The following is a 24,712-nucleotide window of genomic DNA, read 5'->3' on the forward strand; positions in this document are numbered from 1 at the left end:
CCCCAGATAAGATAAAAGACAGGAATCTGACTTGCTTTCCCGGGCAAATTCCTCAGGCACTGTTTTGTATTTTGGTGGTACTGAGTCAAGGAAGCAGTTGGACATGTACTTACATGCCTTTGAAGTTGGTGAGATATATTACTGTCTCAAAAATAGACATGCTTAAGCAAGTGCTCTCCCAAACTGGAACTTTATTAATTGTACTCTAGTGCATGCCCACACTGGGAGGCTTTAGAAAATTAAGGCCTCTAGGTTAAAGCTGCAGAGTCTATGCAGGAACAGTAAAGTAGATTAATCTGTTCTATGGAGTCTCTCGTGTCCATTACATCACTGTAGTGTAATTTGAGCACACCTATGGACAAGTCCTCAAGCTGTGCTTGTGACACTGAGCAGCTTTGAACATAGTGTGCCATTTATCAGTCTCCTTCTGTAATCCACAGTCTAATGTAGAACAGATTATAATTTAATCCCCATCCCTGCAAGTGTTCAAGCCGGGTTGGATGGCACTTAGAGCAACCTGGTCTAGTGGAAGGTGTCCCTGCCAATGGCAGCTGGGTTGAAACTAGGTGGTCTTTACGGTCCCTTCCAACTCAGGCCATTTTATGATTCTATGATAGTGTAATCTGAGTGTTTCTTGCTGAAATTAATTCAGATAGCATAATGTTTTGTGTGTACAATAAGCAAAAATTCCCTAACTTCAAGAATTACAAAACTGGGACTAAAGAAAAGGGTACATGACTAACGAGATACATGAAAGACACAGAAATGTTTGAAGGTGTGACAAAGAAAGAAAGGAATCTATGGAAAGGTGCTCCTGAAGCACAACACTGTCAGTGAAAGAATGCAGTGGGATGGTGTAAAACCTTAAAAATTAGTATCTCCTGTCAATTTCTAGAACTAATTATGAGCTGAAATGTTGAGCTTCTTTAAATTAGCTGTGCTATGAGTGCAAACTGTAACTGTTTCATGTTAGTGAGTGTATTCCATTTGCTTATTGAAATATTTTATTGTATAATGCAATCTTGTGCAAAGGCAATGAGCAGCCAGGATCCTAGCAATATTCTGTATTGCTTGCCTGAAAATCTGATGTGTTTCGTTTCTTTTTGCTAAATTCTCCTAAAAAAAATAAAGCTTAATTAAATCAAAAGCATCTCTCTGATGAGCCTTTCCTTTGATCTCTCTCATTTGATACCCTCTGTCCTGACAGGCTGTGATACTCTGCTAGAAATACTTTGTGCTTTCCTCCATAGGGATAGCAACTGCTCTTCTCCAGGCATTTCCTTGACCTAGGATTTGGGAGCTCTGGAAGAAGGCAAACATCATCCAGCCTATAAGTGTGAGTGCAGGACTCCATGTGGAACTAATTAGTGACATAATGAACACCACAACAGTTTATTGCCAGGAAGCTCCTAATGACGTGGCAGTAATCTTACAATGACTAATCAAGATTTTCTTCATTTCCCTTTAGCAATTGTACCTGATAAATTGGGAAGGGGGGGGAGGGGGGGGAAGGAAAATAAAACTGTAAGTAGAACAGAGGCTTTGATTTAAAATACCTGACAGGTGATGGTCTTCTGCTTTCCTGGGGTTATAGTGTGCAACCCTGCTCCATAAATTCTAGAACCCTGGATACCGAAAACAGAGTGGTTATGACTCCTTCCTCATTGATTTTGGTGGACCGGCCTTAACATTAACTTAACTTAAATTTAGCATAACTTTGATGTGTGGGGTGCAGCCTTACTATCAACCTGAAGTTGATTGTTTTAATCAAAAATGAGTGTGCATTACCAGGATTAGGTAAAAAATGGAGCTACTGTTTTCAATGTTTTCCGCAAATAGTAAGAGAAACTAAAAAAAACCAAAAACCACGTAGATGGATTCAGATGGTTCTCAACTGAAGTAGTCCCCATCCTGTGCCTAGCCCAGCACATGGTGTGTAGGACTGAGCATATGTGCAGCCCCATGCAGGAAGGATGCTGTCTCTCACCAACTGCTTTTCTCACAACAACAAATATTTACACTGCAGTACGAGAAAGACAAGGAGCTACTGGAGAGGGTCCAGCAGAGGGCCACAAAGATGATTAGGGGTCTGGAGCACCTCTCATGAGGAGAGACTGTGCTAGATGGGTCTGTTTTAGTGTAGAGAAGACTGAGAGGGGATCTCATTAAGGCATATAAATATCTCAAAGGCAGGTGCCAAGAAATGGTCACTGGGCACCACTCTATTCAGTGGTGGCCAGTGACAGGACAAGGAGCAATGGCCAAGAACTAAAACATAAGAAGTTCCACCTAAGCATGAGGAATAACTTTACGTTTAGGGTGGCAGAGCAGTGGAACAGGCTGCCCAGAGAGGTCACGGAGTTTCCCTCTCTGGAGACACTGAAAACCCATCTGGACGAGTTCCTGTGTAACCTGCTCTAGGTTCTCCAGGGGGCTGGACCAGATGAGCTCCAGAGGTCCCTTCTTCCCCACTCCCCAGCCCGCTCCAGGGCTCAGCCCTAAGGCGCGGTTCACTGCCCCAACCCCGGCACATCGCCTGCCGGTTCCCCGGTCCCTCGCAGCCGGGACCAGCGGCGCAGGGAGCCGGGGGGCTGCGGCGAGGCGGAGCCGGGCGCATGTGACCGGCGGCGGGGGCGGCCCCGGCGGGGCCGAGCCGCCTCGGCGGGGCAGTGCGGAGCGGCGGCGCGCCGGGGCATGCGGAGCGGCCGGGCCCCGCGCAGATGATGGCGATACGCGAGCTCAAAGTGTGTCTGCTTGGAGTGAGTAGAGGGGACCGGCGGGTCGCTTCCCCCTTTCCTTCCTTCATTCCTTCCCCACGCCGCAGGGGGGGGGAGCTGCGGGAGGCGGGGTGCTCGCTAGGCTGGGGAACCCTCCCAGCCCCCGTCTCCCCCTTCCCGGGGGGCGCCGCGACTCCCCGTCCCGGCTGGGGCGGGGGGGGGGGGGTTCGTCCGCAGTAAATTCCTCCACGCCGAAACTTGGCAGCCGCGCACCGAGGCGGGGGGAGGCTTCGGTGGGGGCGTTTTGTTGGTTTTGTCTTGTTTCTCAACTTTTTAAAAGTGAGAAGGGCGCGGGGGTGGGGGCGTGGGGTGGGGGCTCTCTATTGAGGGGCCTCCCCGCAGCACGGAGCCGTCTCCCCGCCGGGCGGCTGCGGTGACATCGCGGCGGGTCTCCCTCCGGTGCCAGAACCCCGAAGGTGCCCGGGAGGATTTCCCTGCCCGCCGTCCCCGCGGGTAGGGGAGCTGTGGGGTCTTGTGGCCTCGCCGAGCCCCCGCAGCAGTGGTGGGGAGCGACACGGAGAAGAGCGGCAGCGCTGCCCACCCTGGGACGCTCTCTCGGGTGGTTCCTTCTCCCGGGGCTCGGTGCCATCTCACCCATGTGCTGGTCAGTGCTTTGTTTAGTTTCTTGCCGGGGTTTATTCAGAGCTTCTTTAGCTCGGCTCCTTACAGGAACGTCCTTTCTGCCATTCCTTTTTTTTTTTTCCCCCCCTTCTTTTTCTGCTCTTTTGGCGAACCCATGCGTGCGTTTCACATCTGGAACAACAATGTGCTTAGCTCTGCAGTTTGGCTGCGCCTGCCCCCTCTCTGCCCGGCACCCAGGGAGCTTAGCAGCAGAATGCACCTACCAAGTTGGGACAAACACCTCTGGAGACCAGAGCCACCTCTCTTGACAGTAACTAGCAGAGCATCACTACTCAGTTCTTTTTTAAAATCAAACATCTCAAATTACTGGCTGCGAATGAGGCTGCTTTTAGGCCTCTATCTCTATAAACATTCAGAGAAGCTGCATGAATGAAGACTTTTTAGGGTGAATTCTCTTTCACGTGCCATCCAAGTGAGTTGTAAATTTGAAAAACAAACACGAATAGACACTCCGGTTCTCTCTGATTTGTGTTGACTGTTAGCCCAGCAGGAGCGGGTACCTTGCCCAGGAGTAAGTGCCAGGATGCGGTGCCAGGGCACTGGAGAGTTCAACCCAAAGTATTTGGCAGCAACCATTCCTCCTTTCCTGGTTAGAATTCCTGCCTTCAACTTTTAAAATGGCATAGTGACAAAAATAAATGTGGTTTACACAAACATGAAGAGTCTGTGGTAGAATATGTGGATGTGTCTTTATTTTCTCCCCAGCAGAAAATGTTGTAATTTTATGAAGTGTCTTGTGGAATGAGATTCCTCATGGCTATTATTTATTGTTGTTTTGTAACATTTTAATATACTGGGGGTTTTGTAAGGCAACTGTTTACTTTTTTAAGACAGGAAAAGAAACCTATAATGCAGCTCTGTGTTACTAGGAGTATGCAATTACTATGTAGATTCATTAAAATGATAGGGTGGCAGTGGTAACACTTAGGAAGGTATGCCTGTAGTTATAGTAACTTAATAGTTAGTGAGATGTTCCTTCCTGAATTTTAAAAGGGCATACTCCTAGAAAACCATCTACTTCTGATCATAGACATCTCATTTACCATGAGAATTGACACCGTTTTCCCAAAAGAGAGGAGTCCTTCAGATGATGAATCCTCTCAAGAAGTTCAGACAGATTTTTAGAGCAGGGAAGCTCCATACCTGTCCATGTGAACAAATGTGTGCGTTAATCTTATGATCTGCTTGAAAGCTAGATGGCAACTCAAAAATGCATTTTCAGGTCTACCAAAAGAAATCTTGACAGTTGTTTTTTTTCAGTAGGTCCTGGGCCTGGTAGGTTAATCTGCACTATATCTAGTAGATCCCCTAATAATCAGTCAAGTCTGGCATGTCCAAGTCCCAAGACTTGGATTTCTTATCCTTATTAAAAATAGGAATTAAATCAGTTTGTAAACCTGTATCCCTCACTGCTTCTGAACAAAGCCCTAGGCTACACCTCTAGATCAGACAGGAGGATCACTGATGGTCTCTGGCCACGAGGTGTGCAAAGGGCCTGGGCTTGGGCTGTTTATACCTGTTCAGAATTTCCTAAAGGGGAAAAATTGGTGCAACATTTGCAAAGCTTCTCCAGAGCCCTATAAGCTACTACAGTGCTCCAGGGCCAATGTGTGGCCCACAGCCATTGCAGTAGAGATAGGGACTAAGTTATCAGCTCCTGAATGTTAACCCTATATTGCCAGGGGGAACCTGGCCTGTAATTTTAAGCATAATGTAGCAAAATGGGCATTTGGGTATCTGCATATCACTTCCTCCTCCTTCAGAGTATCTTGGGGTTTTTAAAACTCTGTAGGTGTCATGGGAGTGATTTAGAGCAACCTGGAGTAGTGCACAAGACATGGGACTTGTAGATCTTGAAGGCGACCCCAGCAAAGAAGGACTGAGAGGAAATCTGGGGCAGTGCAAGGCTAGCTGTGAGTCAGTTTGGAAGGCAGGCTTTGATGGTGGTGGGGCTCTTTGAGACGAGATGGTTCCAGCTTGCTAGTGGGCTGGCAGGAGCAAGATGCTTCCCTGGTTGTTTAGTGCCTCACGGCCTTAGGTGCAAGAGCTACGGAGGTGTAGTTTAATAGCTCTCTTTAGTATGTTGCCATGCAAGTGTCCTCACGCCTGCTGCTAAAACTACTTCCTCCAGTAAATTATTGCTGCTGGGCAATGAGGTATCTGCATGTGGAAAGTGTTCATCTTTGTAAGCACAAACACTTGAGCTCTGCTCCAAGTCCTGTCTTGCCACGCCAGACTCTTCCTGGTCTCTCAGTCCGGTGGTGGTGTTTGGTCCCAGCAGTTGTCCCTGCTTCTGGGACTGAACAAGTTTTAGCTGCAGCTCAGACTATGCAGTGGAATGAAGTGCAGCTCCCACCTGACTTGCATGGTGTTTCTGCGTGGGCACCTTGTTGAGGGGATGAAGGAGAGAGGCGCATAGCGGGGCTGGTGTGTTCCTGAGCCATGTTTCAGTGCTGAAATGTGGCCTGGTGTGCAGCTGCCAGGTTTCCTAATCTGTCTGTGGCTGCTAAGTGCCCAGTGTCTCAGCTCTCAACATTTTCTTTATGTGGACTGGAGGAGTGATTTACAACTCTCTGCCAAATCTGACATAATTGTGTGTGGCAACTGCAGAAGAGATTGCCAGGTTTAGGACTAAGGCAAAGTTTCTTGTCTTTGTCACTTCCTGAGGAAACTTTGACAGCTCTTCAGAGAGACTTTGGGAAGTGGCTTGCTAACTACCATCTGAAGTGACCTCCATTACTCCTTTCCTTTTGTTTTTGTTTGTTACATTTTTGTGTTGTGACTGTTCATCATGGGACTAAAGGAGTTAGGTTGGAAGAGGCTCAGAGGTCACCCCTTTTCCCTAAAGCCCCTTTCATAGCTTTCCTAACATATATTTGACTCCTCCGTCCTTAAAAACTCATGATGTTCTCCCCAGGGTTATGTCCCAGGGCTTAACTGCTCTTACTGTAGAAAGTTTTTCCCAAACATAGTGTTTTACATCTTCCTTGCCTGAGTCTTCATTCCTTCACCCTTCTGTTTGTGTTTCCATTTGCTTGCTCAGAAGAAGTCACTTGCTGGCATGCATTCTGCTAGCATGAAAATACTGTCTGAAGCTGGTAAGCATACATTTGTAAAAGGAGAGACATATTTCCTCTGTGGAGGAGAAGGAGGTTTTCTCTGGAATTTCTCTGCAACTGAATCCCATTTGCTAGGTGTGGAGAACAGTTTATTGCCTTTGAGGATGTCCTGTACCTCGGTGTGCAGCGTCTGCATGTGTAGGCTGTGGAATTGAGCTCAGAATTGTTTGATATTCAAAGTAATTGGGAACGTGATAATAGTTTTTTTATGGAGAAGATCTCTGGTTTTCTTATCTTCATGTCATGGTAATGTAAAACTCTGGATTCTGCTGGATGGAGAACAAATTCCTGTAGCAGAGTGTATGCATGCATCAGACCTTTCAGTGCAAAGCTTAAGTAGCTACGCTACTGAACATGTATGCTGGGAATCTTTTAGTTTATGTTGGTGTCTGTGAAAGACATAAGTTATATTTTTCTTTTGATTCTAAAATATTTGTCATTATTAATGCTTTTAAGGCCTAAATGTCCCAAAACAGATAGGAACACTGCTGTTAAAAATGAAACTGCACCCGTGGATGGGTTGTACCAGTTAAGGACCTTTCTTCCCACTAGGTATGTGCAGGGTGGCCTCCATGTTAAGATGAGCATCCTGCTGAAGACAGTAAGACTACACAGTGCAGAAGCCACAGGTGCATCAACAGCTGAAGGCTGTAGCCTAAACCAGAACAAGAGGGACCAAAGTAGAGCAGATGACAAAGGCGATCGTGAAAAGAAGAAAATTGTACTGATGAAGTGAATGTATATAATCTAAAATTTTGTCCAGAAAATGTCAATTTGAGAGAAGAAAAGACTGACAAGTGACTCCCCCCCCCTTGTGTTAATGGTTCATCATCATCTACTCATTCAGTTGTATTTTATTATGTAAACAGGTAGCTCTGTCATGAGAGAAATTTTTGAGTCATGACTGCATGGCTGTCTGTCTGGTTTGAAGTGTCCATCACTGCAGCCTTTCTATTAAAGGTGCCCTCTCATCTGGTTCTCTTTCCTAGCCACTTATGTTTATGCACTGTAGTGAAATATCAAATCCCCAGGTAAAACTGAACAATGATTTTAAGTTCATGGGGAACTGAAAGACGGAGAGACACACAGCTGCCTGCATAATCACCATTTTCTTGGGAAATGGTTTTCTTAGTATTCTTCCCCGGTGAAGAATAGTCTGAAATTTCCACTTAATGTGTGCCCATAATTCTTCCATATTTCTTTGCCCTGCTTTGCCAGTTTTAAGAACTGTGTACCATGATACTGAAGTAGACTTGGACTGGCAATTTTTTTTTTTAATATTGCATCAAAATCCAGTTATGCACCAAGTGAGAAATGCCTTTTCTCTTGTATCAATAAACAAGTGTCTTCAGAAGCCTAAAGAACCTTTTTCATATTAATTTATGAAATATTTAAATGGCTACAATCAGATTTTTTACAATACATGCATTGAATATGTAGGTAAACAATTTCTGAGAATTTAACCAAATTCAGGATTTTATATTGACCTTGGCCCTATTGCTTTCCTGCCATAGCTGCAAAACTGTTTTATTTACTAATCTCTTCCAAAAGTTTTCGGGGGGATTGCTTAGAAGAGCAGGGTGGATTTTAACTGTAACATCCTTCTAGGAAAAGGTGAGTATGGAGGCCACACTCTGCTTTTGTTTTCAGCAGCATATCCAAGCTGGATTTCTGAAGCAGCAGAAGGCGGAATTTGAAGCATGTTTTACTTTCAGAAGCAAAGCCTCAGAAGGGGAAGCTTGTTACTGCTAATCAGCTGGGCAGCAGAATACCCCATGGCTGGTGCCTGTTGCTGCACCTGATCAGCTCCCATCCCTTGCTTGTAACTTGCCTGTTGAATGAGTCCCTGCAGTGACCATCGCTCAGAAATCATATGAAGGCTGTAGTTTTATTGTCTCTCAAATTCTGTTTATTTCTTTTCTTTATAGTGTTGTCAATTGGGTTTTTTTTTAGGTTTCCCCAACTCCTTGCTTCAATCCTTCTTTTTGGTTTCTGGATGAAAAATTGTGAAACTTCTTGTTTTATGATAGTTCTGCGGAAAAAGAAAACCTAAATTTTCTTTCTACCAAAATAAGGAAGTTGAATTGGTGATAAACTGCATTCTTTTTCACACGGTTGAATGCAGTTTTAGCCCTACTCAGTGAAGTAGCGCTGAGGCAGGCTGTGTGAAGCAACCAGAAACTCTGCATTCAAGCGAAGTGTGGGGAAAAGAAAAATCTGTCATTTTCATCAGATGGTTCCTTTTAACTGGCTTAAGTCAAGCCATATTAAAGGCCATTTTAAATTTACATTTAAAGTATGTTTTCTGAGACTCTGGTTGATGGTATGACTTGTTTCTAAGGTGATAATTTGACTTATTGTTGGGGCGTGTTGCAATTACACTGCAGTTGAGTTGCCTGTGGGCAACGGCCTCTGAGTCTGCAGGGCCTTTGCTTGTGCTAGTGTTTATAAATTACGGTGCTGGTAGGTTTTGCTTGTGTTGGGTTGTGTCTGAGCTGGTTATGATGTGGGTGCTGCAGTCTGCAAGCATACAGGCTGGATAGACATTGACATATTCTTCCTAAAATTTCTCAAGCTAATTCCTTGTTGAGAGAAGCATTTGCAGGGAGGCTGGAGCCACAACTCTGCTCCAGCTGTGCTTGAACACCCACTGTTTCTGTTCCCTCCCTGCTGATCCTTCTTTCAAATGCCATTTGCCTAGTCTTCAGCTCTGTTGGACCCTCCAGGGACTGCTGTTGATCTTGGATTTCCTGGCCACATCTCCATTCAGATAAGATCAGTACAGGCACCATTTTTTCATTTCCTCACTGCGGTTTTGAGGGGAAGGCAGAGGGACATGTGGAAGTGAACACAACTCGCTTTAGCAAGTTTGCACTGTTAGAGAATCATACAGTGGTTTGGGTTGGAAGGGACCTTAAAGGTCATCTAGTTCCAACCCTACTGTCGCGGGCAGGGTTACCTTCCACTAGAGCAGGTTGCTATTGACCCCATCTTCCCCACTGTTCAGGTGCTGCCTCAGAAAACTGAGTGCAGGGTAAGTTGTTTCTCCTCAGCTTCGGTGGCTTGCCAATCCCCACCGATGGGGAGGCTATGTTTGGGATTGTGGTTTGACTGCCTTGCTGTCATCTCCACCTTTATCTGGAGGTCTGGGTCTTTCTCAGCTCATGTTTTTCTCAAGCTGCTTCTGAGGCCAGCAGAATGCCCAATACAAGGATAGATACCTAGAGGTACCTTCCACAAGGGTTGAGAAAGGAGGTGGAAAACTCTGTAGAGTTTGTCTACCCACGAGCTACATACAAGTCCTACTTTCGTCCGGTGCTAATCGCACTGATGGGTTAGAGCATGCCAATGAGTTGGATCATCCCACACTTTTTGGAGAGGGCAGAGCAAGCCTTCTGTGCTTTGCTCCTTGTTGGGGCTTGTCATGTTCCCCACTACCTACTGATTGTAGGCTGGGGGCAGCTCATGTGAATATAATTCTGCAGCCATGGGACATGTGCTTCCAAAATAAATGAAAGTAAAATATGTTTTTATTCTTATGGAAATGTTTTTCTTCTCACTACATGCCTTATAGAGGCTGGGTAGTGGTGTAAGGGTCAAGGTGAAAGGAAATTTTTTTAATTCCATCTCAACTTCTAAGATGCCAGGAAAGGGACACATTTCAGTTTTCTTCTGAAACATCTTGTACACCCTTTCCGTGAACGCTTGCTGTTTTGAACATCACTGCCAAAAGACAAATCCAAGCTTTAGAAAGCCGCCAGCAGAGGTGGATGGGAGGCTGACTCGGAGCACAGCCTTGTGTAAGCAAATGCCAGTGGTTTGATTTACAGTCTCTGGCCTTGCAGGACTGCCCGCGAAAGCTGAGCAACAGGCAGTGGAACAAATGCTTTTTATTTTTGCCTGGTTATTTTTAAACATAAATGCTAGTTAGTGCCTGGCTTTTATGTTTCTTGGAGGAGAGGGTAGAGAAGTTATGGTTTTTCACTTTTTGTTTTGGCCAGAGTATGTTCTTATTTGGGCAACATGTGGAAGCACATGTGCATGAAATCCAGCTACTGAATACTTCGTGTCCCTGAGTTATTGTTTCCTCCTTTGTCAGCAGAGTGACAGGATGCTGCAGAGACGTCATCGGGTGTCCTGGTTGGACCCGTCAGCTTCTGCTGGGCACAACTGCAGGGGAGCATAAAAACTTGTGAATGACAAATATCAGGCATTTACAGGAATTGACCTACAGTTAGGGTCTCTCTGAAGCAGCTTCTCCTTTCCTTTAAAGCCTGTCTACAGAGCCAAAATGAATTACAAGAGATTCCTAAATTGGGTTTAATTCTGAAAAAAATAAATTTTTTGGCCCATTTAATTCTGCAACAAACAAAACCTAAGTGTTTATAGGTTCATCAGCAAAGCTGTGCTTCTGGACGACAGGATGTGTCTGAAGTCACTTGCATGCTCACTGGTGACTTGTGAGATACAGTAGGCATTGGAGTAGCTTTAACCTTCTCTACCTAATACTTGTAGTTAGTAGCTGTTACCTTGTCTCCAGTATTGCCATTGCATGAGTTCTCCAGATGTGCCCATTTCTTAATTGTGAAGCTGATGCTGGGAATTCAGCGACAGAAGAAAAATTAGGAATTTGGTCAGCATCTGGTGTGTGCCAACACAGGGAAGCTGTAGTAGGGATCACCACACTTACCAAAGGCTGATGTGAAAAGCATCCTTGAGAGGATTTCCTTGAATGTAGTGTGGTGTCACACTAAAGCTCAACTTGATTCTTGTGAATTTAATTAATTTTTAACTACTCAATTTAAGGGAAAGTATATTACCACTATGGTTGGTAGTTCAGCATTTAGAAGCATATTACAACTGAAAAATTTAAACTGTTTGTCACTGTGTAGTCTTTGTTAGTTAGCCTCCCCCCCAGCCTCTCACTGACTGATACATACCAGTACCAGCCTGTAAGGGCACACTTCCACTTTGTGGCTGGATAAATCTGGCAGTTGGTTAGTTCCTGGAGGGATTTAGGAAATGAGAAAGAATGGATTCCCTTTCTTGAATAGGAAGTCCATTATATTTTTTTTTTCCTTTCCTTTGTATGCTAAATATAAGTATGCCTATTTTAAGAATCATAAAATCAACACTTGCAATTAATTTTGTTAAAGCTGATAGGAACAGGAAGCAACCATCTTTTGGCCAGAAGTCGTTCATGATGCATAATCCTTGCTGACTTCAACCTTCTCAATACTGTACAGACAAATTGACTTTTAGGATGATCATTTCTTGACTGTGCTACAACCTTTTTTTATTTTTCTTATATTATCTGTTTAAGTCAGGAATTTTATTTTTTGGACAATATTGCTCTTGTGGAAAATTCAAGTCAAGTTGAACTTGGTTTTTGTCTCACTTTGCTTGAATGTCAATAAAGGATCATTGTCTTAACTGTTACTCCAGCAGTGGAGTGTAGATTGTCTGAATAGTCCTCAGAGTCAATTGTTCTGTCCCTTGATATTTTTTTTTCTACCTTGGATATTTTCCTTTGTTTTTTTTCTGCAAGGTGTGCTTGAAAAGAATTATTGCATGCCAGGGCATTAGACAGGCAGTTGGAACATGTTTTATGTGACAGAAATGGCAGTTGTATAAAACCAGGTAACATAAACTTGATTTAAGATTATATTACTGAAACTCTAATCTGAGTAGCGTCTTTAAGCATATCTTTGATTCTAAGCATTAGGGTAATCCCCCTTCAGCAGTGTATCAGGGGACGTCATTCAGCCTTTGCTGAATGAGCTAAGTTGAATCCCAAGCTTAAAGCTCAGCATATGCTTTAATGCATAGCTGAATACAGTGCTGTGTGGAGGACAAGATAAATAGTTTAAGTAAATTATGTATTTGAGATAAAACAGCTTGTGAGTGATTCCTGTCATTTAACATTAAAAGCAGATAAAGTAACTCAGTTCTACCTCTCCTTGGTTTTCAGCATTTGGTAGGCTCTTTGGAAATGGTGCCTTATTTGAGCAGGTATTAAGCTAACTCAGAGTTTTGTGGCCAGGTTTGCCTTCTCCCTTAGGCTGATGAGGAGAAAGGCAGGAACTCTGATAGGATCTCATTGGCCAATAGATGTTTTCCTCAGTCCCTATACCTGTTGTTCTGCCGTGTCTGGGGTCTGTGGGAACTGTGGAGTCACTTCCACATAGTCCCAAACACTCAGGAAGTGTGTTTAGTATCCAGACAGTCTGTACTAGGAGTGACTTCTCAATACCTTCTGTGTGGCTCAGTCTTTTCCTGCTTCAGAGGAAAAGATCAAATACACTCTCCTTCTACTCCCTTGTCCTTTGAGGAGATGTCCTCAAATGTACTAAACTTCATGGTTTAGCATTCCAGTCAAAATGCTCCCAGCATGTTTTCAGTTGAGATTTACAAAGTCCACACGCTTTTGACCGTTTCTGGTTTCCAGTTTTTGAATGAAGATGAGAAAAAATTGGCTGGGTGAATAAAAACTTCCTTCTTACAGTTGTAAGTTGGATACTGATTTCCTACTTATTTTTGGGTGGAGAGAAGTATAATAATAGCAACAAAAGCTGGTTTTGCCCATTTTAAGGGCTTTTTCCTAAAATATTGAATTTCATGGCACTAGAGCTACCATCTTTTAGGAGTTGCTGTGTTTCATATCCAGTGAAATCAACGGTAGGTGAATACATTCAAGATGTCAACTGCTTAAGGGATGCGGCCTTGTGCTGATAACGTCTTCCACTTATGAGCCTGTTTAGTGCAGACAGCTTTACTTTTAGTAAGTTCACAGCAGCACACAGTAAATCCACAGCTAAAAAAGTTTGGCCCTAGGTTTTATTCTACTGTGCTTGCTGTTATGTCTTCTGTTTACTTGCATGGGTGACAGAGGGGAAAGCACCAGGGGGGTCTTTATATGATGCTGTTTAAAATAAGTGGTGATGCTTACTGAGTTAGGGAAAACTTTAGATCCAGACAGTAGGTGAAATGAACATGAAATCACACTATTGATCAAAGTTAATTAAACCTAACAGCTGGGTAAAAAATTTCTTAACACAGATTTGGGTTTATGCAAACCTCTGATTGTCCATTCCCAGTCCTGCACATCAGTTCAGGAAATGAAAGCCTCCAGCTTCAAGGATTTTAGACCTCCCCTTCATGCCACTTAATGTCCACATGGATGTATATTATCTACATGTCATTTGCAGTTAATGGTAAAGAAAAATAATGGCAAATTTTAGAAAAATCTCAATTTGTCCCCTTCCCCTGATATCCCCTGGAGAAGGCACATGTTTTAGTGTGTCTGGAAAGCTGATGGAGGCAGATTTGCAAAGGCTACAAGTGGGCTAGCAAATTTATAAGAGCAGCCTGCAAAGAGGGTGCCTTCAGTAGCTGGCCAGCCTTTAGACTGCTGATAAAGGAGACTAGCTCGCACCTTAGATGGTCATTGGAGGCTACTGATTTTACAGGTTGTTGTGTAAAACAAACTGATAAGCTGAGGCAGAGTTTCTGGCAATAAATCCAGATATGAAATCAGTCCCTGTCCCACCCTTGTAGAGTTTCCTGAAGTTGCTGGTGTCTGGCTGCCTTTGGCCAGTTGTTTGCATCTGGTTGGTAGATGACATACCCTGTACCAGGGCTCTGCTAATTTGGAGCCAAGAGTCAAGACCATGAGACTGGTTCCTGTTTGTTAGCCAAAATGTTTGTTTTTATAGCTGCCCCCCTGAAACTGCCTTCTTGCTCTCTGTTGCCTGTTGCTGCAAGAGAAGAGATCAGGCTTTCTTGTCTCCGGGATGAAGTTTTCAACTGCTGTTTCAGTTGACACTCATCATTTATGTGGCTTTTTTCTTCCTCTTTGGTATGAAATGCAGTAATAAGTTGCAGGTCGGCTAGTTACAAATTGGGAGGAGTATGTCTGAACGTTGAATTGAAGAGGGCTTATTGAGCTTGGATGGACAAATTTTAAGGTAATTAAGCCCTTTTACAATTTTTTCCAGCAACCATTTTTATATTAGTGAAATAGTAAGCCAAACACAAGAGCCATTTTGTCAAATGCTGTACCTAGTTGATGTGCATATATTTGCTTGCATAAGAACCAGTACCTTCATTTAATAAAAGAAAATGACTGTTGGCACTTACAGGCAATCTGCAATATGAATTATAATGTTTGGATTGGAAAATGAATTCCAGACTGGCTGGAAGGATTTGAGTATCTTCTATATTGGGACAGGAAAATAAATTATTTTGGTTTTGTATTTACTAAGTGTCACTAGCAAGGCTGCATTTTGAAATTATGGCCCCTAATGATAGCATTTGACTACAAAAGTGGCAGGGTGTTAGAGTATGGACAGAAATTTGTGTCAAACAGCAACTCAAGTCAAAGATTATCACCTCATCATACCATTATTTTGAAAGTTTCAGCTGCTACAAATATATGTGGGGAAGGTTCACTTAGGAAAAGAATTTGGTTTGGAAAGAACAACACAGAATTGTTTATCCTATTTTTTGCTGCCAAGCTGTACTTGAAAACAACATTTGTCAGGATGCTGTTGCCTAATGTGTTTACTGAACTATGAAAACTTCAGGTTTTTTATGTATTTAGTCTGAAAATTAAATTTAGTTTCGCTGATCACTGCACTGTGCAATGGGGATAAAAGATATTTAACCAAATTGTTATGCTAGTGTGTGTGCATATGGCCAATAGAGATAACAGCCCCTGCAATCAATACTCATTATCTCTGACAATGTGAGGTACAGTGAGTTGTGTGTTACTTCCCTTACCTAATTTTTCAAGTTCAGGGCCAATTACCAGGATTTCTAAGTAGATATTATTCACATAATTTTTTACTGTATTTTTAAATAAAAATTTATCTGTGGGAAGTGTATTACATCAAGTGGATTTTTGTGATTGCATGTATATTTTGAGATAGGGTGGGTAGGAAAAGGATAGCTGTGTGCAGATGTGAAAACATCTCCCAGATTTGTCCAGAAAATAAACTCTGACCATTGGAATTGCAAAAATCCAAGTATTGCTTTCAGTAAAATTGCAATGGAATTAAAGCAGGACTTGCAGTTTTTATTTATTTTTACTTTGGCTTTTTTTAGCTCCTCCTAGTTGAGGTTTGACTTGCCGGAGAGAGAAATCTGTGAAGTTTGCTTTTGGTTCCTCCTTCATTGTTGGGGGGAGGTTCATGAGACGTGACCGTGACCCATCTGTGACACCAGCAGTAGGAATGTTCCCATGGTAAACCAGGGAACATCCTCACCTGAAAAATGAAGTGGTGAACATTGAAGAGATCATACTTAAGTGTTTGTAGTGGAGCTCAGATTGGAAACCAGCAAACTGGTAACAGGGAGGTATTGTTGAGGTGAACTGGAGTGGTAGGATAGCATACCACGGATTGTGGGTGTGAGGTTGCTCAGAGAAGCTGTGGATGCCCCATCCCTGCAAATGTTCAGTGCTAGGTTGGATGGGGCTTTGAGCAACCTGATGTAGTGGAAGATGTCCCTGCCCATGGTGGGAGGGTTGGAACTAGATGATCTTTAAAGTCCCTTTTAACCCAAACCATTCTGTGATTCTGTAACACACTTTCTTATCGCAAGGCATCCGTCAGGGTAGGTTTGCCTGCTGGACTGTGTTGTTCCTTGGTCAGGAGGATCCTATGATCCAGTGATCAGTAAAAGGCAGTTAGAGGTATGATTTTTCTTTGGATTATAGTGACTCCATAAAGTCCCACAGCTATAGGTCTCCTAAAAATTAACCGAAATCATTCCCTCTGTGGCATACAACATTGTGGATACTGTGCAGGTTTAGGGGGAGGGGTTGTGGGTTTTGTGTTTTTTTTTTTTTTTTCCTTTTTTTGTTCATTAATACAATGATTTATGCATGGTGTATGGGCATCCCTTTGCAGCTGCCTTTGCCACATTCGCATTACTCATTGCTGCAAAGGGCTCCCCAAGGTGGTAACAGCAGTGGGAGGAGCCTGTGATTCCTGAGGAAGGTGCTCAGGCACTCTTCTTTCCACCTCAGTCTGTCTCACCTGTCTAGTTCTTGTAACTCCATCCTGCTATCCTTTTTCCCTCCTTACCCAGGCTTTTGGTTCCCAACTTACTCTAGCAATTTAGGCAGTGGTCCTTCCTCTTTTCCTCCTGTCCCAGCATGGCCAAGTTGACTGGTTCCCTTCTCCCTTAGTCCCAGGAGTCACCAGGTGGTGCTATTGCCCAATTAAATACCCTCCCTTGCATTGCAGCACAGTCCAGCCCTTGTAGAATGGTTTGATGGTGTTTGGTTTTGTGATGGAGCTTTCTCTGGTGGGCAGCTGTGTCAGGTAGTGTGAGGGGTCTTGCTTCCTGCTATCTGTTCAGTCTTGAGTCAGTTTTGTTGATGCAAAGTTTTTTCCTGTGACTTAATCAGCCAGTGCCTTGTTTGATGATGAGGTCCCTAAAAGGCTGGACTGTTTCTACACAGCTTGTGTCGGCACTGTTGTACTCAAAAGCTGCTTTACTGCAGTGTAAAGCATGAGCAAGGCTCATTAAGGATATCCACAGGCTTTGTGCTGTTGGGTCTGCCCCTGCAATCCAATGGGAGGGTTTTTTGATCGTTTGTTGGCGTGTGCTGCTACTTCAGAGCAGATCTGTGTGTGTATGTGTGTGAGTGACTGTTTCCTTGAAAGGTGCTTCTCCTGTTTCTTCTTTCCTCCTCTCATCTTATTAGCCATCTAGATTGATACCACCTTATTTGCAGCTGCTTTTTGTAGAGATCATGCTCTTACTTGAAACTATAGAGGCAGTTCAAAACATGGAGTTGAGTATCTTAAGTGCATAGCTGATGCCCCCAAAAGCCACAATTTGAGATGAAGGAGTGCAAGTAAACACCAAGTTCCTGTCTTCCTTTTCATCAGGCTAAGCAATTCTTTCTCTGCAGCCACCAAGACCACATGCTGTCAAGGGCATAAGAAATTGATTGAGATTCTGCTCTTTGATTTCAATTTAAAATCCTCAATTTCTCTTGGCAATTGAGCTGCTGCTCTGAATTTGATAACTTGTGTGCAAAGGGGAAGGAAATGTGTAAGAAAAGACACAGAATTAGCTGGAAATTTGATGCAGGGAAGCAGTTTCTAAATTACATTAGCAAGAACTGCAGGCTGTTATCTTTGCTGTCCACACTCAGGGTAGCATGGTGGTGTGGTTAGCTTGCACTTGGTATGATAAGATGCAGTGATAAAGCATATATAGTTGAATTACAGTATAGATTTGGGGTTTGGTTTGGTTTTGGTTTTTTTTGTTTTCATTTAACCAAGGCAGATGAACTTTAAAAATTGCTAAGTTGAATATTCCAGAGGTAGGTTGGCTGCAGTGTTAATTTGTTGTTATTATATTTTAATATATTCTGCAGTACAGATCCAAGTACAGTTGCTGTTCTTGGATCACCATACAGAGAAAGGAACTGAGGTAACCAGAGTACTGACCCACAGGCTGTGTTTTCTTCATCATTACATTTCTGTTTTGCCTTATGTTTTTAATTTATTTATTTTTATTCTATTGGAATTATTTTAAAGAATAGCTTTGAGGTTATTATAAAGAATAGTTCTGTTCTCCCTTTCTCTCAGTAGCCCCCTGTCTCATAAATAGAGATCACTTTATACTCCTGTGCCAGCTTCATAGCAGAAGAGTTGGCAAGTTGTGAAAGAGCAGCATGGTTTGTAAGTGCTGGCTGAGTCAATGTACAGAAGACACGTGGGCCGTTTTGGGTTTTCTTGGGTAGTAGATAGTTTAGCTGACCACTAATCCTGCCTCCCACTACTAGTGTGATGTAAAACAAGGATTTGTTCCTTACTGCTGTTGTAGCGCCGTGTCAGTCACTGGGCTGTGTACAAAGGAAGGATAGCTCCCCTTCTGACTAGATCTTTCCAGCACTGTCTCTTGCCTTCTTTCAAGATAACGTTCATTCTCTCAAGTCCCCAAATTTGGAGATGCCTTTCCACACCTGGAGTCAAATCTTCATCTTAAGTTAAAGGCATACCTGCTAGCAGCCAGATTAGAGGGAGTTCTTTAGATGAATCCTCTTGAAAACTATGTGCTTGAGGAAGAAAGGAGGTGTGTTACGGCTGGTCCACTCATCTTGAAGTTCTTCACATCTGAAGGACAGGATGCCATCCAGAGAGACCTGGACAAGCTCAAGAAGTGGGCCCATGGGAATCTCATGAGCTTTAATAAGACCAAGTGCAAGGTGCTGCACATGGGCTAGGGCAATCCACGCTATCAACACAGGCTGGAGGATGAACTGATTGAGAGCAGCCCTGCCAAGAGGGTCTTGGTCATGCTGATGGATGAGAGGCTGGACATGAGCTGACAATGTGCACTTGCAACCCAATTATGAAATTATGTCCTGGGCTGCATCCAAAGCAGCATGGCCAGCAGCGCAAGGGAGGTGATTCTATCCCTCTACTCCTGTCTGGTGAGACCCCATCTGGAGTGCTGCATCCAGCTCTGGCATCCCCAAAACAGGAAGGACATTGACCTGTTGGAGTGAGTCCAGAGGAGGGCCACCAAGTTGGTCAGAGGGATGGAGCATCTCTCCTGTGAAGAAAGGCTGGGAGAATTGGGATTATTGAGCCTGGAAAAGAGAAGGCTCTGGGGACACCTAATGGTGGCCTTCCAGTACCTGAAGGGAGCTACAAGAAAGATGGAGAGACTTTTTACAAGAGCATGTAGTGACAGGACAAGGGGAAATGGATTCAGACTGAAAGAGAGTAGGTTTAGGTTAGATATGAGGAGGAAGTTCTTTGCTGTGAGGGTGGTGAGGCACTGGAACAGGTTGCCCAGAGAAGCTGTGGATGCCCCGTCCCTGGAAGTGTTCAAGGCCAGGCTGGATGGAGCTCTGAGCAAGCCAGTCTGGTGAACGATGTCCCTGCCCGTGGCAGGGAATTTTGAACTAGATGATCTTTAAGCTCCCTTCCAACCCAAACCTTTCTGTGATTCTATGATTCTTCAGGCTGCAGCTATGATTCTCCATGCCATCAACCCAGCATGAAGAGCTTGAGATCGGAGCTCTAGTGAAGACAGTAAGGATAATGCCAAATATCTTGGAAACACTCTAGGAAAGACTTTGGTTTCATATATTACATACACAAATATATCAACACCTTTAAGAAAGTGAATTTTCTGCTAACATTAGCTATAATACAGATATTAGCTGCTCTTCAGTATCTCTCATCTCTGGCCAGGCACATCACTTTGGTAGGATAATAAAGTGCTTTTGGCCATCAGTGCTTGCTTTTGTACTTTATTGTTTGGTGAAGTCATGGTGTTGCTTGGGGGTTTTGGGTATGTCTTTGACAGAAGTAGATAGTTGGAGAGATTGTAACTAATATTGCAGTCTGGGGGTGAGGGAGGGCTGGAAATATTCTTTTTTGTCTATAAGAGAGAAAAGGGATGCAGCAATATGTTAAAGTATATTTGAAACTTTGGCATTGGGGTGGGTTTTTTGTCTCTAAAAGATTACTGGGCTAGGATCTGGTGGAGAGCAATGGACCTGTGACAGTGAAGATGAAGAAACTTGCTAAATCCAAAGAAGCCTACAGAACACCAGGACAAGTAGGACTGTGTTCCCTGGCTTCAAGTATGGCAGATATTGGAGCAGCTGTGCCGACCTGAGTTTAATTCCACAGGAGTATGTGTGCAGGATGTGTCTGAAAGGAAACCACATGCTGAATAATCACACTGGTGAGAGAGCCAAAACTGGTAAGGGAGCCAAAACTGGTAAGGCAGCAGACATCTGGCTTTGGTGACTGGCTGGGAACAGGAGAAGTGGACAGGCCGTAGACTTGCTTCAGCTCTCAGGCAAAGCAGGTGGACAGACACTGTACGTGTTTTGCTAACGGATATGGACTGAAGGAAAACAAACCAAGAGAAGGGGTCAGATGATATGTCTTACATTCAGAAGTGTATTGGGTTTCTGTGGCAAGGTTTTGGTAGGGGTGTGGCTACAGGGGTGACTTCTCTGAGCAGCTGCCAGAAGCTTCACCAAGTCCTGCAGAGCCAATGGCAGCCAGCTCCAGGACAGACCCACTACTGGCAAAGCCGAGCCCATCAGTGGCAGTGCCTCTGAGATAACATGGTGTAGAGATGGAAAAAGCTACTGCACAAGAGCAGATTGGAATAAGAATGTGTGAGGGCAACAACTCTGCAGACACCAGGGTCAGTGAAGAAGGAGGGGAAGGAGGTGCTCCAGGCGCTGGAGCAGAGATTCCCCTGCAGCCTGTGTTGCAGACCATTGTGAGGTAGCTGTGCCCCTGCAGGCTGTGGGGGTCTGCAGTGGAGCAGGGATTCACCTGCAGCCTGTGGAGAACCACACGCTGGAGCAGGAGCAGGAGAAGGTGGATACCTGGAGGAAGCTGTAACCCTGTGGAAAACCCATGCTGGAGCAGGCTCCTGGCAGGACCTGTGGACCCATCAGAAGAGGAGCCCATATTGGAACAGCTTTGCTGGCGGGACTTGTGACCATGCTGGGGACACACACTGGAGCTGTCTATTCCTGAACGACTGCGGCCCATGGAAGGGACCTACGCTGGAGCAGTTTGTGAAGAACTGCACCCTATGGGAGGGACTGATGTTGGAGCAGAGGAAGAGTGTGAGGAGTCCTCCCCCTGAGGAGGAGTGAGAGGCAGAGACAATGCTCTGGTAGGGAGCAGGTAGAGGAACTGGGAGTAAAGTTAGGCTCAGGAAGAAGGGAGGGGTGGAGGGACGGCATTTAAAGATTTAATTTTTATTTTTCATCATCTGACTCTGATTTGATTGCTAATAAATTAAATTAATTTCCCCAAGTCGAGTCTGTTTTACACATGATGGTATTTGGTGAGAGATCTCTGCCTGTCCTTATTTCAACCCACAAGCTTTTTGTTATATTTTTTCTCTCCTGTCCAGCTGAGGAGGGGAGTGATAGAGTGGCTCTGGTGGGCACCTGCTTTCTAGCCAGCATCAGCCCACCACAGGAGGCCAGGTAGCATTAAGCCCTGAACAGTAGATATCTTTCCATTTTAAAACAGTAGGAATATACAGGTGGTATTGAAGACACCTATAAATACCAAACTCAGCACTTGACTATCTCTTAAGGCACTTAAATAGCTCTTTGTTATTGTACTGTCTGAGCACTTCACAACTGTCACTCTTTTGCATCCCTGTAATGCTGTTACAAGGTAAAATCAAATAATTATTTTCATATAACAGCTAGTGAGCTGAGAACGATAGAGCCAAGAATTCCTGTGCCAAATGCACTAGAAGGATTGTGTTCTGATATAACAGGACTGACCTGGTTGTGGGTAGAACAAGCGGCGCGCTTCTATGTGTAGAGGGAATTAGGGTTTATCTAATTCTAATGTGCCTCAGAGGAAAAAGTCTGATTCTGTAGCTAATTTGTGCTCCACAACACCAGTGTTGGCCTGCAGTTAAACTAGCAATTAGAAATGACATGTAGGTTGTTTTACTGTGGGATAATTGACACAGACCGTCCTAACTTTATGAGAGCAATAACGTAAAAGATACCTATAATATATTACCATATATTATGAGTTTAAAGAAGGGCATGCAACAAAGGGAAATGCAGACAGAGATGTTCTTGTAAGTTTCACATGTAGACAGATGACTGAAAGAACTGTGATGGTTCCTAGTGAAGTGAGATATTGCAGACTCCAGCCGGGGTCAGCCTGCCACAGGATGCCAGTTGTGGTCATCCTCCCTCTCGAAACAGAGTCGCAGTGAGATCTGTGGGTTTGTGCTGGCGTCTTGGGCAATGTGGTCCCAATATTCAGTGGGATGGTTGCTGTTCATTTGGCAAGTACCCTTCACACAGGAAAGTGCATGATAGCACAATGACACTCCTGGAGGCCAACTCTGGTTCCAGTTCTTCCCTTTCAAAATTTTGCTTTGCAGCTGAGTACCTCAGATTGTTGCAGAAATTCCTTGAAGATCACTGGTGGTATAAGGCCACAAATTTTGTAAATTGGAATTTACAAAAATCGTTAGTGTCCTGAGTGAGATGTGTATTTTTTTGGCTGCAGAAGTGAGGCTTCATAGCACCTCTACCTGCATCTCTTTGGTTCAGGCTGAAGCCTAAGCAGTTCTGTGTTGGTGAAGCGGCTGAGAGGCAGTGTATGAGTCTAAGAGCTGCTCTCGTATTTTCTTCTGTGCATTTATGCAGTGGTAGCTTTGCTTACTTGATACATGTTGCAGATGGAAAAACTGAATAAAGGTGAGAAGCTATTTGCCCTTCTTCCTAGACACCACTCCACAGCATATGGCTGTATTTTCTCTGGGACAAGCCTGACACTTGGCAGATTCAGTTCAGTCCCATGGGAGTCTGAACCTAGGTCTCCTGAAAGGTATCTCTCCTTACAGCAGCGTTTGCAGACAAGTGGGTGATACCCAAATAAAGGGAAAGCTGAAGGATGTGTTTAAGGTTAGCGAAAAGTTTATTGGGTAGAGTAATTCTTGGATTAAAATACTGCGCTTGAACACTGCGATCAGGAATCTGTTGTGCATAACTCTTCCTTGTATGTTCATACAGTTGATAAAAATCCAAAGGCAGTTCCAGATGCTCTTCAAGCTGCCTGCCACAGCCTTCCAGAGCAGCTGTAGCTGGATTAACAAGACATGGAAAGTATTGCAATGCTACCTGCATTTGATCGTCTGAGTAATGATTAAAACGTTAAAGGCAGTTATACAGGACTAAAGCAGGCTGCATATTGCAAAGCTTTAGTTTGTTTTTCAGCTTGTTGCTTTTTTACCTCCACTGGAATTTAAAAGGCAGCCATAATCCTGTACTCAGCCTTACCTCATCACATGTCTTTGAGTTAAGAACTGGCATCTCTGAAAGCATTGAAGATGGTGCTTGGATATCTCAGTGCTACATGCCAGGCCTTGCCCGAGGAGTGACATTCCTCCTAGACACCAGGCTTGGCCAGAGTTGAGCATACATTTCTGCTAAAGCCCACCTATAGTTTACAGTGTAGGCCTGGCTGTTTGTTTGATGATAGCTAATAAAATGCAAACCATTTAGCAGCTCTGCGATGTGATTACACTGCTGTGAATTTTCAGATTCCATCAAAGTCCTGCTGAGGCTAATGGGAGTGGACCAGGGTGATTCAACTGTAAATCAAAAACTAAAGCGTGGCCAGTTCTGACAGTGGAAAGAACAGCTATTTTAACGTGCAGATGCTGAACTGCCAAGTCAAAACCAGCTGTGCTTTACAGAGCTACTGGAATGAAAGGTCTCTCTGCATTTGCATTTTTTGTAAGACTCACTGATTATTTTTCTTTCCCGAAAGTTTAAACCTTGTCTTTCTACATCAGGTTTGGCTGGCAGAGGTTTTCAGTGCCTTGTTTTGGTATTATTTAAAATATCAAATGCAGTGATGAGGAAAGTTTTCTCCTTTTTGGTAATTTTGTACCAATTCAAGTGTTTTCATCTGCATATCTTAATTACTCCAGTAATGAAAGCACTGCACTGAGCAAGGCAAGGACCTCTCCTGTCTCTCTGCTGTAGCACTGGCAGGAGTCAAATCAGTGAAACAGAGAGGAGAATTAAACTTGGGAAATCTTAAGCATAAACTGGCTCCTCTGTTATTTTTCAGTTAGTAATGAAGCAGCCAAGAGGTTTGTCCAGTGGCGTGAATATGTAACAGGGAGCCAGGAATTGTTGCTTCTCTTAGAAAAGAGGAACAGCCAGCTTCCTCTCTGAGCAGATCCTCTTCCAGGAGAATGGGACAGACTTTTGACTGCACCCTTGTTCTCTGTGTTGGATCAATCCTTTTTTTTTTCTTTCTTTTTTTCCTTTTTCTTTTTTTTTTTAATTCCCTTCTGTATCTGAAAAATGACACAAAGTATTGCTTTCTGGCTGATCCCCTGAGTTTCATCCATGTGAGCAGCTTTGTAATTCCAGCTCTATGCCTGGTGAAGAAGCTATGCCATGAGAGGCTGCCTGGGGGTTGTACTAAATCAACCCTGGCTGCGTTGGTCACACTCTTTTTCTCTTGATTGGGCATCCTCAGAGGAAGGGTTGAACTGCCAAATTCTTTTGGGGCCTTTGCAGTTAGGGTAGTTAGCAGGTAGCTTTTGGGGAGCCCCAGCATAAATGGACTCGAAGGGGCAGCTGCATTCCTGCTGTGAGGTGCAGGA

The 24,712-nt window shown here is 43.9% G+C and overlaps 1 protein-coding gene across 1 annotated transcript in view; it reads left to right on the forward strand.

Moving 5' to 3' along the window:
- Positions 1 to 2,666: 2,666 nt before the first annotated feature.
- The window catches only part of RAB31 (RAB31, member RAS oncogene family), a 65,083-nt gene continuing 43,037 nt past the window's right edge, over positions 2,667 to 24,712 (forward strand). The window contains exon 1 of the mRNA XM_027650983.1: positions 2,667 to 2,759. Within this exon, the coding sequence (XP_027506784.1) occupies positions 2,721 to 2,759 (39 nt within the window). The 5' untranslated portion in view covers positions 2,667 to 2,720. The remainder of the gene's footprint in view (positions 2,760 to 24,712) is intronic.

Source organism: Corapipo altera, unplaced genomic scaffold, assembly GCF_003945725.1.
Source record: "Corapipo altera isolate COAL_440 unplaced genomic scaffold, ASM394572v1 24, whole genome shotgun sequence".
Lineage (NCBI taxonomy): Eukaryota > Metazoa > Chordata > Aves > Passeriformes > Pipridae > Corapipo > Corapipo altera.